The sequence below is a fragment of the Eurytemora carolleeae genome, unplaced genomic scaffold, assembly GCF_000591075.1.
Source record: "Eurytemora carolleeae unplaced genomic scaffold, Eaff_2.0 scaffold1223, whole genome shotgun sequence".
Lineage (NCBI taxonomy): Eukaryota > Metazoa > Arthropoda > Copepoda > Calanoida > Temoridae > Eurytemora > Eurytemora carolleeae.
In genome coordinates this window covers 8603-27908 of record NW_019397119.1, presented here as the reverse complement: position 1 = coordinate 27908, position 19306 = coordinate 8603, and the positions used below count along the sequence as shown (strand labels likewise).

The 19306-nt window shown below is 33.0% G+C and overlaps 2 protein-coding genes across 3 annotated transcripts in view; one reads left to right on the top strand and one right to left on the bottom strand.

The window, feature by feature from the left end:
• LOC111712073 (uncharacterized) overlaps positions 1-2636 on the top strand; it is a 14981-nt gene extending 12345 nt beyond the window's left edge. For both annotated transcript variants that reach the window (XM_023486583.1, XM_023486582.1), the window contains 3 exons: positions 406-513; positions 1445-1670; positions 2156-2636. In XM_023486583.1, coding sequence (XP_023342351.1) covers positions 406-513; positions 1445-1670; positions 2156-2428 — 607 coding nt within the window. In that variant the 3' untranslated portion in view covers positions 2429-2636. The remainder of the gene's footprint in view (positions 1-405; positions 514-1444; positions 1671-2155) is intronic.
• A 3002-nt stretch (positions 2637-5638) lies between these two features.
• Positions 5639-19306, bottom strand: part of LOC111712070 (WD repeat-containing protein 91) — a 22033-nt gene continuing 8365 nt past the window's right edge. The window contains exons 9-21 of the mRNA XM_023486580.1: positions 19113-19281; positions 18388-18495; positions 16160-16210; positions 14226-14284; positions 13116-13179; positions 12676-12752; positions 12286-12370; positions 10798-10905; positions 10511-10570; positions 10285-10386; positions 8396-8505; positions 6750-6832; positions 5639-5745 (exon numbers count right to left, since the gene is read on the bottom strand). Of these exons, the coding sequence (XP_023342348.1) occupies positions 5639-5745; positions 6750-6832; positions 8396-8505; positions 10285-10386; positions 10511-10570; positions 10798-10905; positions 12286-12370; positions 12676-12752; positions 13116-13179; positions 14226-14284; positions 16160-16210; positions 18388-18495; positions 19113-19281 (1183 nt within the window). The remainder of the gene's footprint in view (positions 5746-6749; positions 6833-8395; positions 8506-10284; positions 10387-10510; positions 10571-10797; positions 10906-12285; positions 12371-12675; positions 12753-13115; positions 13180-14225; positions 14285-16159; positions 16211-18387; positions 18496-19112; positions 19282-19306) is intronic.

The window sequence follows — 19306 nt, the reverse complement described above, 5'->3', positions numbered from 1 at the left end:
GTATTCTTATGAAAGAGAGGTGGGAGGCTTATTATAAATGCATGTAATTAAATACTTTAGATAAAAAGGTCCATTCACCTGTAATCAACAGTCCAATATTTCTTTGAAATAAATATTTTACCTTTAGATTTTTGAAATTGGTGACTGGGTAAATGTTTATATTAATTTTTGAAAAAAGGGTTGGACAAATTGTTGCCATTTTTCTGTGAATACATATTTGGTGATGAAATAATAACCAAGGGGGCTTGGTTTTTAAGTTAAATATTTTGACGAAAAAAATGTCATTCTATAAATTATTTATGTTCAAAAATTTTTAATGAGAGGAAAAAATCGTTGAAAATTAAAATACCTTTTATACCCATTTTAAAACGCTTGCATATATTAAATTGTCTATATATTATTAAGGAGCTACGGTGTTATTAAGAAGAAAATATTCGGAGATATTGACGCGAGGAAGAGAAAAGAGGAAGAAACAATTCAGGGTTTACAAATGTACCCAACATACTCACTCAGGAACTTATGACATGATATTTAAGGGATCTGTCCTTTCTAAGGAACTGATTTCGTAATTTTAAATGAATAAGCGTTTTAACCACGTCTCAATTGTTTTCAGAGAAAAATTTAATGTATAATGATTCTAAAAAATTAAAATTTTAAAGGGACTGTACGCGTAATTTTAAACGATCCTCCTTGAAAAGATAACAATGCCAGATTTACAACGGTAATCTTGAAACTTTAATCTGATCCAAAATGTGGAAGATATCGTCGTTTTTATTATTCTGTCTCGAAAAGTGTTAATTTCTTTGAAAAGTTTCACTTTCATTTAATCAATAAATGCCAATTTGACTTTTGCAGATACTAAATTTAATATAAACGGTTAAAATAAAAAATCATTATATCTAATTCAAACTTCATGCAGACATTGCCATGTTTGCATGAAGGGTCTTTGAAATTACGCTTACAGTCCCTTTAATGGCAACTAAATTAATGGTTGAAGCCCCTTTCTGGGTTTAATGGAAATACCGAGTAAGCATAACATTCAGAATAATCATATTCTCAATTTACAGTATCATTAAATTTTTGTTTTTGTTGCTCAGAGCTTGCTTTGTAATGAAATAATAGTACATGTCTGACTCTATATTGCTCGCGGTCATGATTTTACTAAAACATATATCGGCCTGAACAATTGAAAAAAAATTTGGTTGGGGACTTAAAGTTAAATGGAATATCTGGTAGTCTCAAGTCTCAAACTATCAAATTTTTTCTCTCAAAAATTCTTTGTTTTCTTCTCTTAACCTAGAGATTTTTTAGTCGACGTATATTAATATTAATTCTTTTAATAAATTTATTTTTGAGGTTTTTAATTAGAAAAAAGCCCAAGACCTCAAAACACGCATTTTTTCCAATTACGCTTTCTACGATTATCATGTTCTGAACTATCTAGGGCAATGGGTGAAGATAAGATTGATATCAATTTAGTTGATGGAAATGTTCAAAATTTGGAAGAAAACGGTCACCAGTTCCTACCGAAGATTTTTATACCTGAGTCTGGGAACAGGCTGGACAACTCTGTGTTCCGGAAGGAAGATGAAGGGTTCCAGGGGAGTAATGAAAAGGAACAATTTGTTCAAGTTCATTTGGAACAATCGTCACATGAACAGTCAACAGAGGTATTTATTGTTTATTATAATTTCACTTTTTCATTGATCGTTTTGCTCATTGGTTAGCAAACAATACAGATAGAACACTAGATGTCGTCTTTTCAAGATGTATGGGTTTTTCGTTTACAATAACCCTGAGGCACAAAGGAGTTACGCGCGTGCTCTCTGTCTTGTTCAATGCGGCATGCGCGTAACTCATTTGGAGTTGTTGTGTACGAAAAATCCTTAAACCATGAAAAGCCGTCATCTAGTCTTCTCTCTGTATTATTGTTCGTAATTAATCTATGGTTTGCTATACTGGATTCATCTAAATTCTAAATGGTTGAGAGTGAGACTCTATTGCGACCTGAAATTTAAAAATAAGAAATAAATGATTACATGTTTTGATGTTTTTAATGTCGTCTTTTGTTTTTATCAGATCAGGCCATATTGTTACATTAATTAATGCTTGAAATAATCGTCATAATGGCTGACCCTGATTAAATTTTCTTTAGTTTTGTGTGGGGGAGGAGGAAGGAGAAGATGAGGAAGGAGAAAGTATTGAATCCGGGTCCAGGACCACGGAGAGTGCTTCTAGTGGGATCGGGATGAGTGAAAAGGATTCGGACTTGAATATTTCCAAGATGTCCGCTGTCTCGGATATTGTGAAGACGACAGTCAAATTGCAAAAAGAAAATGGAACATTTGTTAAAGGGTCGTCTTCGAGCCAATCAAATCTCTCAAAAGGCAAGACTGAGGAGGCAGAAAATCGGAGATTTAGTGACTGAATAGTTAATAAGATGCAATATTTACTCTAAACTGAAAAAACCGCATGTGATAAAAAAGCTGCTTTAGTTCTTAATTTATCTGGCTTTGATGTCAAAGTGCCAAAAAATATTTCTGAGTGATTCCTGTAACCCGTCCTCTATATTCCTAGTCAAATTATGAATCGTATATTGCTGCAGATTTTATCAATAAAACTATTTTTATAATTTATTTAAGCGAAGATTTGAGGAATTTCTTCCAACTATTTTATTTGATCTAACTTGCATAACCATCTCTTGAGAGTGCAGGTTAGAAAGTTTAATTTGGAGTGACAAACTTTTATTAAACTTATGGGATATCAATGCACTTTTCAGGTCGATCGGTCGAGCAGTATACAGAAAATATCGACAAATTAATCCAAATCTTAAAAATCTTTATTTTAAGACTTTTATACAACGACACACTGCCCTAATAGTAATTGTTTCTAGGTTCATCTGATACACACTTCAAAATACAAATGTTAAAAATAACTTCAAAAATAGTACAGGACCTAATGTGTAGCTCAACATTATCCAGGAGCTGCAGCCAGCAAATGAAAGAGAAGAACCTTCTGCAGGTGAAGCTCCAATTTATCTAGGAGCAGCAGCTAGCAAAGAAAGTGAAGAATCTACTGTGAAGCTCCACATTCTCCAGTAGCAGCTTCTGATGAGAATGATATTTAAGATAAATCTCATGCAATGCAACATCGTCTCATATTGAAAATAAGTGTTTGAAATATATATGTATTTAAGTCATTCAAATTCTCACTTTTTGTAAAATTCTAATTCCCTTTCCTGTAGACTGAAATTTTGTATTCCCACCATTGCTAAAATCCCCACCGCCGCCCCTCGGAATTTTAGATAACGAATTTGGTAATTTTTATGTCGGACCCATGACAAGCCGCGGGTGGAAAGAGGAAAATGTATAACAAACTTAAGTATTCTTTTAAATTTCCAAAATGTATTACAAATTTGAGTATTCTTATAAATCTCCAAAATGTATAACAAACTTAAGTACTATTATAAATCTCCAAAATGTACAACAAACTTAAGTATTTTTATAAATCTCCAAAATGTATTACTAACTTGAGTATTCTTATAAATCTCCAAAATGTATTACAAACTTGAGTATTCTTATAAAACTCCAAAATGTACAACAAACTTGTGTATTCTCATAAATCTCCAAAATGTGTTACAAACTTGAGTATTCTTATAAATCTCCAAAATGTATTACAAACTAGAGTGTTCTTATAAATCTCCAAAATGTATTACAAACTTGTGTATTCTCATAAATCTCCAAAATGTATAACAAACTTGAGTATTCTTATAAATCTCCAAAATGTATTACAAACTCGCGTATTCTTATAAATCTCCAAAATGTATTACAAACTTGTGTATTCTCATAAATCTCCAAAATGTATTACAAACTTGAGTATTCTTATAAAACTCCAAAATGTATTACAAACTTGAGTATTCTTATAAAACTCCAAAATGTATTACAAACTTGAGTATTCTTATAAATCTCGAAAATGTATTACAAACTTGAGTATTCTTAAAAATCTCCAAAATGTATAACAAACTTGAGTATTCTTATAAATCTCCAAAATGTATTACAAACTCGCGTATTCTTATAAATCTTCAAAATGTATTACAAACTTGAGTATTCTTATAAATCTCCAAAATGTATTACAAACTTGAGTATTCTTAAAAATCTCCAAAATGTATTACAAACTTGAGTATTCTTATAAATCTCCAAAATGTATTACAAACTTTAGTATTCTTATAAATCTCCACTTTCAGTGATGCCGCAAAAGTAAAAAATCATCTCTAGAAAATAAAGTTGCAACCCTAATTTTTTATTAGGGGGCGGGGGGGGACGTCTCCTATCTTTCCCTAAACCGCCTCCTCACACAAATAGTAAATAAATCTTAGCTCCCTAGTCTGTAATAATAGGTGTTCTGTTTAAAAAAGATATATTTCTTGAAAAGATATTTTACAAATCACAAAAAGTAAAGCTAAGAGTAAATAATGATATCACAGAAGTAAATAAAACGTTAACGACTTGCTAGATAAAGAAATACGACATTTAAATGCTTTCTTCCTAATGCATTTCATCATGATGTGGCCGAATGTACTCACTGTACTCAAATATTTGGAAAAAAGTTTCAAATAATTTAAGGCATAGCATCCCAATAATAGCAATTTTAAGTGATTTTTTTATTAGATATTTACTTAAAACTTTGTATCAAAAACCTAACCTAAAATATTAATGGAAGAAGTGTCTCCAGATTTTAGCTTAAACAATAAAATCATATAATCCAAACAATCTAATGAATCTGTCACTTATACTTAGAAACAAAGATACAATTTTAAAAACAAAATCTTGAAACTTTAGATTGAAATATTGGTAATCTTTGTTGATTTGATTTAATGGGATTAAGAATCCCATATTTAGTGGGACAACTTTATTATCGTCTTTGTATCCCGTGTTTATTGGGACAACTTTATTATTGTCTTTGTTGTCCTGTGTTTATTGGGACAACTTTATTATTGTCTTTGAAGTCCCGTGTTTATTGGGACAACTTGTACCAGAGAATTGTTTCTGTTGAAAAACTAATTGAGGTTTTTATATTAAAAACAATTATCATATGAAAGTGAACCACAAATATGTACAGACATACAGGGTTACCCAACAAAGGATGAGACTATAAAGACGACCCAAAACTCTAAAAATGTGACGTTTTGTACGGTGAATCCCAGATATATGAATGCATAGACAGTCATAAGTTTTTTAAAAATTCTTAGAAACTTCTTTTTATTTTAATGCAAAGTATATTAATAGCCCTGAAATATGAATGCAATTGATATATTAATATTAAACTCCTTTTGATCTTAAATATGTAATACGACATTATAAAAAACTCTTGCTATGTATTAATATATCCGGGATTCACTGTAGCTTGATTTTTGGTTTCTGCATATTTATATGGTTTACTAAATTGTCTACGGTCCCTTAAATTAAGCTACATCTACGGTCCCTTCAATTAAGTTATGTCTACGGTCCCTTAAATTAAGCTACGTCTACGGTCCCTTAAATTAAGTTACGTCTACGGTCCTTTAAATTAAGCTACGTCTACGATCCCTTAAATCAAGTTATGTATACGGTTCCTTAAATTAAGTTACGTCTACGGTCCCTTAGAGTGTTTTATTCACTGCTGTAGCAGAGTAGATATCTTTAGCGAACCATCCATCCCAGCAGCTAATTGGAATCTTGTGTCCACCTTTCGAAATAATTGGTGGAACTGATAAAATGTAATTAACAGCAATAAACATCAAGATCATAAATCATTTACTGTAAAACCTTAATAAAGCAAATAATGATATGAAAAGAACCCATTCACTACAATCAATCTTAATATTTAATAATCAGTCCAGTGGACAGTGTTGGTTTACTAATTCACAGACTTAAAGGGTCTGTAGACAACATTTCAAATGACCCTCCATTTCAAGATTGGCATGTAAGATTCACAACGGTGGTACCCGTTGTCTGATTAAGTATAAATTTGATATCCACGTTTATATGTTTAAAAATGGATTATCTATAGTAATGAATTCTTTATTCTATATAAGTGACTGGCTCATTTCCGCAGCAGGACGACGTTGTACAAATTATCAGAATTCAACCCCTTTAAAGCTAGAAAACCGACGTTATCTATATAATAAAGCTTTTTACTCATATATATTTATTTGTTCATATGTTAGCTACACAACTGGCCAAACGGCTGGACCGAATGGGCTGACATTTTTTGAGGAAACCCAAAGGTGCCCGGGGAGAAGAGTAACATAGGCTTAAAAAACTCATTTCTTTTCTTTAAAATAAAATTGTTTTTCCACGGGCAACGCCGGGAATTTTATCTAGTCTCCCATATTATTGATCAGATCAAGGTAAATCAGGGACAGTAATCAGTGCCCGAATTTTTCCAATTATTTAAACAATTTTTTCCCCAATTGCAATAGTTCAGATTGACACATTCATTTATTTTGATTAGGCGTGTCAAATACTTAGTGTGATTAATCTTTCAAACTGATAGTTTCATTGTCAGTGGATCGTTAATTATATAGACATTAATAATAATTTTAAACTTTTCACAAGGAAGTTTTACTTTATTAGATCCTTGCAAGAACAGCGATCCTTGAAGTGGATAAGAAATACAAATGGTTGATTTTTTAATAATGTCAATTTTAGTATGAGCACAATGCCGCGTTTCTTAAAGATGACTTATCTTCGATATTTCGTGGTGTGTACCTGAACTCCAGTGTACGGATGTTATAGGAGTAACTCCTCGTATCCCTAGAACACGGGTCATCTCTCCATCCTGGTCTCCGATCCTAGGAAAATAACAGGGCTTAGCACCCGGATCCGGAATATTTCATATCCCAGGATCCAGATACACAAGAATATTCCGGATATTTGTGGCTAGAAACCAGCTGCAAAAAAGAAATTTGAAAAGCGGATCTGAATTCATTTGTTCGTATAGGACGGATTCTAGATCCGGATCGATCTTAATGGGATCAGAGCACTCCACTGCATTAATAAGTGAGACTCATAAAACTGTGGAGTAGAAAGACGACAAAAAATCAATCTTATGCAAATTGTAAGGAAATGTTTCGACATTAGCGTGAAAATCACGTTTTAATTCAAATTGGTCTGTGTACACTGCACAATTTCTGTTTCACGTCCATTGGACTATTTTTACTTGAGTTTAATAGTCCTCTTCCTAATTCACGGGTCTTATCTCAACTTACCAGTATTTTAAAATCAAAAATTGTCATTAATAAATATGAGTTAACGACAACCCTTCGTTACCGACGACCCTTCGTTAATGATCGTTAACGACTACCCTTAATCAACGATCGTAAACGACGACCCTTAATTAACGATCGTAAACGACAAACCTTCGTTAATAAGCGTTAACGATGACCCTTAACTAACGATCGTTAACGACGACCATTCTGTAACCATCGCTATAGACGACCCTTTGTTAACGATCGTTAACGAGGACCCTTAATTTATTATCTTTACATCAATCATGTCGTAATATCAATCAATAACTTATTCAATAACCAATGGTTAAACAAATGAAATTTATAGAAGTTTTGAGATCTACATTCTTATGTTATTAATGCAAAAATGCGTTAAAAAATGTTATTAATCATGTAAGTAACAAGTTTTACTTCGTTTAGAGAATTAATTTTAAAAAATTATTGTTTTCTTTCAGGTATCATAAAAGAAACGAAAACTCAAATTTTGATCATAAGCAACGATTAATATGTTGTCAATTTATAAGTAAATATTTCAAATTGATGATTGTATGTTTGTGTGTGTGTAAAGTGGTTCAAATTTGAAGCAAAATGATCGACTATTAAAATTACTTACACAATTATACCATGAGACGCAAAAGTAATAAGTTGAATGGTAGAATATCGTAAACCCTAGACTTCATATTTGACTTAGTACAGTCATCTTTAATTTAAAGTATGACATCGCTAGAAGTCTGATTTGATTATTTATTGGATAATGTAATGATTGATAACGATCGTTAACGAAGGGTCGTCGTTAACGATCATTAACTGAGGGTCGTCGTTAACAATCATTAACTATGGGTCGTCGTTAACGAGCATTAACGAAACAACGAACATCATTAAAACGGTACTTTTTAAAAACGATCGTTTAAAAAAATGGTTTTTAATACGACCATTTAAAAAAACGATTGTTTTTAAAACGAAACGATTTTTTAACAAAAACGTGAAAACGATCCATACCTTATTACATTACACCATGTTTATTGTTTATCTAATAAAAAGGCACTGTTATTGTGGGTCGGGACTCCAGACTTGAGATTTGAGTTCACACAAAGTTATTTAAACAATCCCTTAAAAATCTTCTTAAACCTGTAAATAACTGCTCCTTCGTCGGAGCCGTAAAGTATATGTTCTCCGTCCGGAGACAGAGCAAAATCTCCGGTAAACCCGTCCTTAGTAGATACATCTCCGCTCCATACCTTCAGCATAATAATAATAATAACAACAAAATTTATAATAATAAAAAAATTATAACAACAACAACGACAACTACAACCAAATTAATACTGATACTGATACTGATACTGATACTGATACGGATACTGATACTGATACTGATACTGATACTGATACTGATACTGATCTCCAGGATGAAGTAACCTCTAACCTTATCTCCAATATGGGGTAAACTCTATCCTTATCTTCTGGACTGAGTAAGCTCTAACCTTATCTCCAGGCCGGATTAAACTCTAACCATATCTGTAGGACGGAGTAAACTCCAACCTTATATCCAGGACGGATTAAACTCTAAATTTACCTGTAGGACGGAGGAAACTCTAACCTGATCTCCAGGATGGCGTAAACTCTAACCTGATTTCCATGATATTGATATTGATATTGATATTGATATTGATATTGATATTGATATTGATATTGATATTGATATTGATATTGATATTGATATTGATATTGTTATTGATATTAATACTGATTACTGATACTGATACTGATTCTGATACTGATACTGATACTGATACTGATACTGATTACTGATTACTGATCTCAAGGATGAAGTAACCTCTAACCTTATCTCCAATATGGGGTAAACTCTAACCTTATCTTCTGGATTGAGTAAGCTCTAACCTAATCTCCAGGCCGGATTCAACTCTAATCTGTAGGACGGATTAAACTCCAACCTTATATCCAGGACGGATTAAACTCTAACCTTACCTGTAGGACGGAGTAAACTCTAACCTTATCTCCAGGATGGCGTAAACTCTAACCTGATTTCCAGGATTGTGTAAGCTCTAACCTTATCTCTAGTACGAAGTAAACGCTAACCTTATCTCTAGTACGGAGTAAACGCTAACCTTATCTCTAGGACGAAGTAAACTCAAACCTTATCTCCAGGACGGAGTAAACTCTAACCTTATCTCCAGGACGGAGTAAACTCTAACCTTATCTCTAGGATAGAGTAAGCTCTAATCTGATCTCCGGGATGGGGTAAACTCCAACCTTATCTCCAGGATGAAGTAAACTCTAACCTTATCTCTAGGACGGATTAAACTCTTACCTTATCTCCAGGACGGAGTAAACTCTAACATTATCTCACGGATGGAGTAAACTCTAACCAAATCTCCGGGATGGAGTAAACTCTAACCTTATCTCCAGGATGGGGTAAACTCCAACCTTATCTCTAAGATGTAGTAAACTCTAACCTTATCTCCAGAACGGAGTAAACGCTAACCTTATCTCCAGGACGTAGTAAACTCTAACCTTATCTCCAGGATGGAGTAAACTCTAACCTTATCTCCAGGACGGAGTAAACTCTAACCTTATCTCCAGGACGGATTAAACTCTAACCTTATCTCCAGGACGGATTAAACTCTAACCTTATCTCCAGGACGGATTAAACTCTAACCTTATCTGTAGGACGGAGTAAACTCTAACCTTATCTCTAAGATGTAGTAAACTCTTACCTTATCTCCTGGACGGAGTAAACTCTAACCTTATCTCTAGGACGGAGTAAACTCCAACCTTATCTCCAGGACGGATTAAACTCTAACCTTATCTCCAGGATGGCGTAAACTCTAACCTGATTTCCAGGATTGTGTAAGCTCTAACCTTATCTCTAGTACGAAGTAAACGCTTAGGACGGAGTAAACTCTAACCTTATCTCCAGGACGGAGTAAACTCTAACCTTATCTCCAGGACGGAGTAAACTCTAACCTTATCTCCAGGACGGAGTAAACTATAACCTTATCTCCAGGACGGAGTAAACTGGATTGAAGAAGTGTTCCCTCCCTTCCTAAACTCCAAACACTGGTCTCATCAAGGCTAAGTTCTAAGCCTATAACACCCTGGAAAAAATCAAATAAAAAAAGAAGATAATATTACTGTTAATATCTTTTAAGAACTTTAAAATTGTCTGATTAATTTTTAATAATTTTGTAAAAATAATTTTATTTTTAAAATGATCTTTTCCTTCTGATGTCCGGACCACGTAGCCAAGATCTCATTTCGGTTCAAATCCATTATTCCGACCTTAGCAGATAAAAATTAAATAAATCTTTAATTATTTTTTCATGAATTTGTTTCCCGATTGCAAAACACTCTTTATTTTTCTTAAGACCTAAGAAATATTTAAAATACTTTTACCAAAATTCAGTTAATAATCTGAATTAAATAATGCGTTTCTTTAAACTCAAACATTTTACCAAAAAATACAAATTTGAAATTAAAGAAAAGATGGCCATTAACTGTTATCCTCCCTTGCCCTTGTTGGTTGCAAATACGAGCAATGCCCCGTTATGGTTAAAGTGCGCAGCTGATACTCCGGTCAGAGCAGGGTCAACCAGTTCTACCTCTACACTGAAGTTCTGGCTCATGCAGGGTATCAATCAATTATCCAATTAACAATGTTAGATCTTAAAGGAACTGTACACTCAACAATGTTTAATCTTAAAGGGACTGTACACTCAACAATGTTTGATATTAAAGGGACTGTGCACTCAACAATGTTTGATCTTAAAGGGACAGTACACTCAACAATGTTTGATCTTAAAGGGACTGTACAGTCAACAATGTTTGATATTAAAGGAACTGTAAACTCAACAATGTTAGATCTTAAAGGGACTGTACACTCAACAATATTAGATATTAAAGGAACTGTACACTCAACAATGTTAGATCTTAAAGGGACTGTATACGTAATTTCAACTAAACCTACATTGACAGAGTGACACTGCGAAAGTAATTAGCGCATTTTTTACTCCAGAAATAATGGAGAAATTAATTTAAGTGAGTTTAACACTTCTCAAGCCAAGAAAAGGACATTATCTTCCACATTAAGGGTCAGCTTCAAGTTTCAAGGGTACCGTTGAGAATGGAACATGCCTTCCTTTTTTTTAATGAATGGTCACTTTAAAAGTAAGACGACAGTCCCTCCCTCCCCAGTTTGAAAAACAAAGACTTGCCAACGAGTTTGAGCACATTATGGACACAAAAAAGCTAATTGAGAAATAATTCGTTTACTTTTATTTTATACTTTTCTTGAAACATCAGTTGCATCTCTCCTATAGACTTTCATATTGATCCCATCATATAATTGGGGGAAATAAATAAAACTTTCTGATAAAATGAATATTTGAGTATAAACTTTAAAATACAATTTTAATTTACCCAACTTACTCAATACTCCCCATCGCCCAAAGATATTATTTTGCTTGTTTTTAACTTTTTTAAAAAGAAACTTTTAGTTTATTTTTGAAAGTTTATCAAGCATTAGATTCTCAATGGTACCCATTTGACCTTTATCTGATCAGTAATGTGGAAGATAACGTCGTTTTCAGCTTGAAAAGTGTTTAATTCTAATAATATCTTTCTTGTTTCCTACAGTAGAAAAACGCAGGTCACTTTGGTAGAGAAATCCAAATTGAAAATAATTAGTTTTCAACGTTATAAACATGGATGTATAATTTGTACTTATTACAAATTTTTAAGGGATACCATTGTGAATTGGGCATTGCCATTTTTGCAAAAAGGGTCACTTGAAATTACGCTTACAGTCCCTTTAATCCTCAAAATATAAAGAACAACATAATCTAGAGTATTGGCTGATGAAAGATTAATAAAACTGCTCTGATCTCTTGAGTGGATATTCAAGTTTCAGAGAAAATAATAGAAAAAACATGAAAATTTAGAAAATATTCATGAGCTTGATCCATTTGATAATAGAACGGATCCATTGAACCATATACCCTGATTTCCTTAGAGTTAATAATAAGAGCTTTGCCAGCACTGCAAACAAAAAAGGAACTTCCTGATGGTCTAGATGCCAAAGCACTAAAATATGATTAGGATAAAGGATCGAAGTAAATAAATGCATAAATTATCGAATGTAAATATAAAGAACTGAACAACTGAACACCTGAACAACTGATAAATAAAAAGTGAATAAATGAATAAACGAATGAACGAGAAAAAAAATAATGGAACAGATAAACAAATGAACAAACGAACAGAACAAATGAACAAATGAACAAATGAACAAATGAATAATAAATGAATAAATGAATAAATGAATAAATGAATAAATGAATTAATGAATAAATGAATAAATGAATAAATAAATAAATGAATAGATGAACCTGATAGGTTGACCGGTAAGCTTATTGCAGGCGGTTTCCATGACTAAACATTTATCTTCCACATCACACAGTCTGACCTAGCATTATAAACCTTTAAGGGACAGTAGACGGAAATTCAAGATATTCTCCATTTTGTAAAATGATCGCTTTACAGTCATTGTTTAGCAATCGTTAACTGGTATTTACTTTTTTAAGCTGAAAATTGAGTACCGGGAAAATAAAGTAGAATGTGTAGTGTTCACACTATATAGTATAGCATGTCGTTGATATCGCTTCTTGTCAAATAAAATTAAACAGAGTTTTAGGGACATCTTACTATCCCTCACACCCAAAATGGTTTTGCATAGCTTCCTGTAATAGCTAAAACCAGCAGATAAAAAACAAATTTCCTCTTTTTTTTGCTTCTTCCCTCTTCCCCCATTAAATGAACAAAGACTGACCTGACCCATATGAGTACCATAGATAAGTTTTCTATCATCCAACCAGACCAAGCAGCTTACTGGACTATTAATAAAAAATTAACAGTCATCCGTAATCATTAGTGCTTAGGATCCATTTAATTTTGATGCAGATGTGGATCCGGATCCGGATCCCAGAAAAAAATTAACCATTCAGAAATCAGGAAAGTCTTATAATCTCTCCTTTTTCAATAGTTCAGATTTTGGTTTTTAGAGCAAGCTTTTTTTTGCTGTTTTTTGTTGATAATTTGACACTTGAATCCGGATCCTGTACGCCAAAATCTTGCGGATCCAACGGATCCGGATCCTAAGCACTGAATTAATTAAGAAACATGACAAAAGCAAGACAAAAATATAAGAAATGGAAAAACGATCCTGAAACTATCCTAAATTGTTAAAACACGTTCGACGTTCGTTTTTGCAAAGTTTTTGGATAGTTTTAGGCTCGTTTTCTGCATACATCTTCTACCAGGGTCTAAATTTGACATGTGTAAGAAGTTAAAAGCTATAAATACTAATTGAACATTGGCTTTTCCTACATTACGCCATATTTTGACCCTGAAAGAAAATACCGACAAGAAACGACCCAAAATGACTAAAAACGGCTTAAAAAGATCCAAAATGACTAAAAACGACTATAAATATCCAAAATGACTAAAAACGACTAAAAAAGATCCAAAATTGACTAAAAACACATCACTAACTAATTTCAAGTGACTCTCCGTGCAAAGATAGCAGGGTCTAATTAAAAATTAAACTTTAAATTAAAATTAAAAAATTGGAAGAAAATGTCGTTTTTCTGACTCAATAAGTGTTTAACTCTGATAATTTCTCCATTGTTTCGAATAAGCAGGAAATGTGCGAGTAAATTTAGCAGAGAAACTTCTAATGAAGATGAATAGTTCAAATAAACAAAAACATGGATATCTAATTCATACTTGATCAGACAAAGCTTTAAAGGGTACCGATGATCGGACTATATCTTCGCGTATTACTTGAAATTAAGCTTACGGAACCTTTAAACACGTAAAATCTTTAAATTACTGTTCCTAATTTTAAACAATAAGACGACATTTTTGGATTTAGTCTTACCTTGCTGAGATAAAGGTAGATATGGTTGATGGGTGCATTGAGGCACCAGTAGACCAGACCTAGATTTACAATAGTTACAGTGTAACTTTTTGCTTGGTAACAACATCAAATACACTCAGCTGCTAGCACCGAAGATTAGGGGATAGAATTCAAAACGTGAATTAATGGGATTATTTTCAGACCCGAAATAAAAGGGATATTTGTTTACGGATATTCATTAATGTTTGTTTCTTTAAGCTTATCCTCATTTATTACGATTCACCCTTTATTATAATCATCCTTTAGTGTATATTTCCTTAAGCTCATCCTAAGAGATACGCGCGTTCATTCGTTCATCGTTCGTGAACGAACTATGATAGATTTTTTTCTAATCGTTCAAAAAATTTGATTTCGTTCGTTTTCAAAATCATCGTTAATTTTCCATCTATTTCGTCATTTTCTCATTGAACAACCGTTCACTAGAATCGTTCGTTCAGTAAAATCGTTCGTTCAGTAATATCGTTGGTTCAGTAAATCGTTCATTCAGTAAAATTGTTCGTTAAATAAAATCGTTCGTTCAGTAAAATCGCTCATCCAGTAAAATCGTTCGTTAAATATCGTTCTTTCTGTAAAAAACGATCGTTTTAAGTTTGTTCGAAAAAATCATTCGTTAAGTAAAGACTATCGTTTTCAAAGTTTTTTTTTCTCTCAAAAAATCGCTTTAATTAAGTTAAAAAGATCGTTATTTCAAAATCTTTCGGAAAATTCGTTCGTTGTATAAAATACGACTTTGGAGAACACTTTTAAGATATTTAAAGTCCTTTAAAATATATATTTCCACAAAACGTTTAATTTAAGAAAAACAATTGTCCACATATTTAGGTATTCTTCAACCACAAAAAAAATGCATTGTGTAAACCATTTGCGTAAAAAGCCTGAAATTCCTCGGCGGCTTCTTTTATTTATTGACACATCAATCATTTTAATGTGTGGTGGGCCATTCGATTTATTGTCTTTATAATTGTAATTATTGGTCATTTTGAGAATACTTGGGTTTTATGGATTTGATAAATTATTCAATGGAAACATTTCTAGGGATTAGTGCTTAAAGGGAATGTAGACAAAATTTCCGGTGACCCAACATTTATAAAAAGTCCGATTCACAGCAGTAGCCTTCAAACCTTTTGTCTGGTTCAAGAAGCATGACTGAGATGTCCCTGTTTTGCTGGCGTAAAAATTGATTATTTTTTATTGTAGTTTCTCTGTAAAAGTGACTTTTTACCTTATTATTCACGAGAAACATAAAGGAAATTGTCATAATTTCTTCTAGATAGAAAAAACAAAGATGTTCTAATCCTCATTGCTACACAGATTAAGGTTTTAAGGGTACTGTAGTGAATTTGAACATGGAGAGCCACTTAAAGTTACATTTACTGACTCTAAAAGGGAGTTTTAGTGAAAAATGGTAACGATTCGTTAGATAATAATGATTAATTACTTCACTTGATAATAAACGCCCTTATGGTTTTATTATATAGTTCTCTGAACAAAAACACATTTTGGAACTTTAGATGTTTAATAAAATGGCACACCCTAATCCCTCAACCCTAAACCATAAACTCTAATCCCTCAACTCTAATCCCTCAACTCTAAACCCTCAACTCTAAACCCTCAACTCTAAAAACATAAACTCTCAACTCTAAACCCCGAATCCTCAACTTTAAACCCTAAACCCTTAACTCTAAACCCTAAACCCTAAACCCTTAACTCTAAACCCTAAACCCTCAACTCTAAACCTTAAACCCTCAACTCTTAACCGTCAACCCTAAACCCTCAACTCTAAACCATAAACTCTAAACCCTAAACCCTCAACTCTAAACCCTAAACCCTCAACTCTAAACCCTCAACCCTCAACCCTCAACCCTCAACTCTAAACCACTATTTATTTATTTAACCTTGACAACCCCACTGACGTCAGCTGTGGCAACCAGGCCAGACGGAGACACCTACATTAAAACAATTATCATAAACGCATACAGGGTGTCTTAGAAAAAAGGGCGATAAGAGGGGTTTACAACTATAAACTCTAGCGGGGGTCTTGAGTTTAATCAATCTGAAGAGATATTACCCAGATGAAGGGGGTTAAAATATCAGATATATTATAATTCTAGAAATTTTCACCCGCTTTATAACAAGAGAACGAATGAAAATTAATTTTTAAAGGAAGTGTTCGCGAAAGATGAAAGGGGATATAGGCTTACGACGAAAAATAATCGCTTTTGATCTCTACCAATCTTACTTTTACCAGTTGCGTCTATTAAGAGAAAATAGTTAAAAACGTCTTTACTGAAGAGTGAAGAACGTAGCATCCATACAAATTCAGAAAGTTGCAATATACGACTCGGATCGTAAAAATCTATTTAATGTCAAACAAATCATTCAGATAATAAAACCTATAGTCATCGATTAATTTTCATGGCATTCGTTTATAGTAAATATTTAATATTCGTTTTTTATACAATGCCCTTTAAACGCAGAAATATTTCCCCACCAGATGTATCAGCTCTCAATGCTTTGAATGATTACACGTGGCAGGGACACCTAGCGGAAAAAAGTCGTTTTAAGTGCATTTTATATAAAACAAATAACAAATATTATGAAATATTAACTATATACGAATGTGTCAAAAAATAATCGATGACTTTAGGTTGTAATATCTGAATGATTTGTTTGAAATTAAGTTGATTACTTTACGATACCATTTTCGCGAACACCCCCTTTAAGTTACAGGACAAATTTGAGATTTCATTACGCATAAAAAAGGCTCAACAACTTAATTCTCCATTTTTCTGGTCCCCTGCGGTAAGTAAATGAAAAAATAATAAACTTGCCAAAAAAAACTAAAAACAAATAATTAATATTTCAGAAGCCATCGGATGGACTGGGCAGAAGAACTACTCATATACTGATGGATGAGATGGACTCCTCAACTTTATTAAGTAATTTTAATACAGAATAATTTATTATTATTCAAGGGATTGTCCCCTTTTCCATGCACATTGCATAGACAATGAGACATATATAACTAATAACTATGACATAGGAAGTTGACTTTTAAACTCAAGTTTTGGTTTTAAATAGTCCAATCAAATGTGCAGTGAACTGGCATTTTTTTTATCGAGAAAATAAAAATCAAACCGCTTAAATGTCGTCTTCCTATTTCACAGTTTACATGTCCCAATGTAGAGCAACGGTTACAAATAAAAAACACAAGGTCTAAGTAATGTTAAGGACACAAATTATTTAATACCTTCAAGTTTAAAAAACCGTTTCTGTTTTCTAGAAACAAAAAATTGACAAAATTTGCAATTTAAAAATTTTGCAATTTGAAAAACAAAAGTTTAATTTTAAACTATTTAGATTTAACAAAAGTATGATTAATGTAACCCCTATCACATGTGTGATGTTTATTATATATCGTATGAAACTAAGCCCCTGAAAATTGCTGATTAGCATCCTGAAAGCATAATTTCAAGTAACCCTCCATGCAAAGATGGTAAAGTTAGGTTTCCAGCAGTACCCTTGACACCTTCATCTGATCAAAAAAGTGGAAGAAAATGTTTATTTCTGATAATTTCTCCAATGTTTCTAATATTAAGCAAGATATGTCCAACACACTTTCGCAGAAAAACCGCAATTGAAAAAATAACAGTTGAAAGGAACAAAAAATTCGCAGAAAAACCGCAATTGAAAAAATAACAGTTGAAAGGAACAAAAAAAATAGATACCTATTTCATACTTGATCAGACAAAGCTTAAAAGGGCGCAATAGTAAATCGGGCATTGACATCTTTGCATGGAATGCTACGTGCCCTTAAAGTCCCTTTAAAACTAAAACATTATTATATAAAGGGTTAGGTTACCCACAAAGGATGAGACTGTAAAGACGATCCAAAACTCTAAAAATGTGACGATGTGAAGCTTGATTTTTAGTTTCTGCATTTGGTTGAGTATTTTGCCGGTTTACTTAATGATAAAGCACAGAAATGAGCCATATTAGTTATTACAAGGAACTCTAAGAAAACGGACTAAACAGATTACAAGGAACTCTAAATAAACGGACTAAACAGATAACCTAGAATCGATTCTGAAGTCTCATCCTTTGTGAATTACCCTGTATATACCTGGAGAGCACACACAGTACTCCTATGTTCGTTATATTCCTCCTGTCCCAGGAGTAAATATCGGCTTCCAGGAGTAGCAGGCGTCATCAGGAGGTTACTTTCAAAATCCTGAAAAAAAGGTTCTTACAAAATAAAAACAAAAAAACAATTTTTGCTGGAAATAGATAATCTCTTCTGAGTTGGAATTTAAAGAATTTGAGCCGCGGTTTAAATCTGCCAAAACCCGGTTTAAATTAAGCGCCGGCTTAAATCTTGAAACAGTTGATACAATTTTAAGTGGAATCAACCATATTTAAGCCGCGGCTTAAATTTAAACCGCCGCTCAAATTCTTTAAATTCGGCCACTGAGCTGATAACCCTTGTATTGGATACCCTAAATCCTGATTGCTAAATCTCTGTATCTAATGTTGACAATTTTGATTTCCTGCTTAATCCTCTCTTTTGGATTCCGACCAATGAGAGTTTTCGCATAAATTGCGCGCCAAAATTTCAAAATTTCTCGGCTTCTGTTTGGCTGGAAGGTTTCCGATATCGATATCCAAAATTTAAAAATGTTCAGCTCAGAATTCCTTTGGTTGACCGCTATATTGGGTCAATATAATATAATTTCAGTACATGACTGCTGTTATTGGCAGATTAAGAGTTAAAGCGCTTTACATTAAGAGTGTCAACGCTTATGAAGAATTTTTAAATAAAAATATAAAAAATGAATAGTTCACCACAACCTTTTCACTTTTCTCAGAGAGGTCATCTTGATCTTGACTTAGTTGATCTACTTGGTCCTCCTTGGCCTCCTGCTTCTCGAGGCTGGTGTTCGATGTTGTGGAGGTTGAAGAGAGGTTACTGGGTTTAGCCGAGGCCTGGGATATACGCTTCAAGGGGGTTTTACTCACGCTAAATAGTAAAATGTGATTTTACA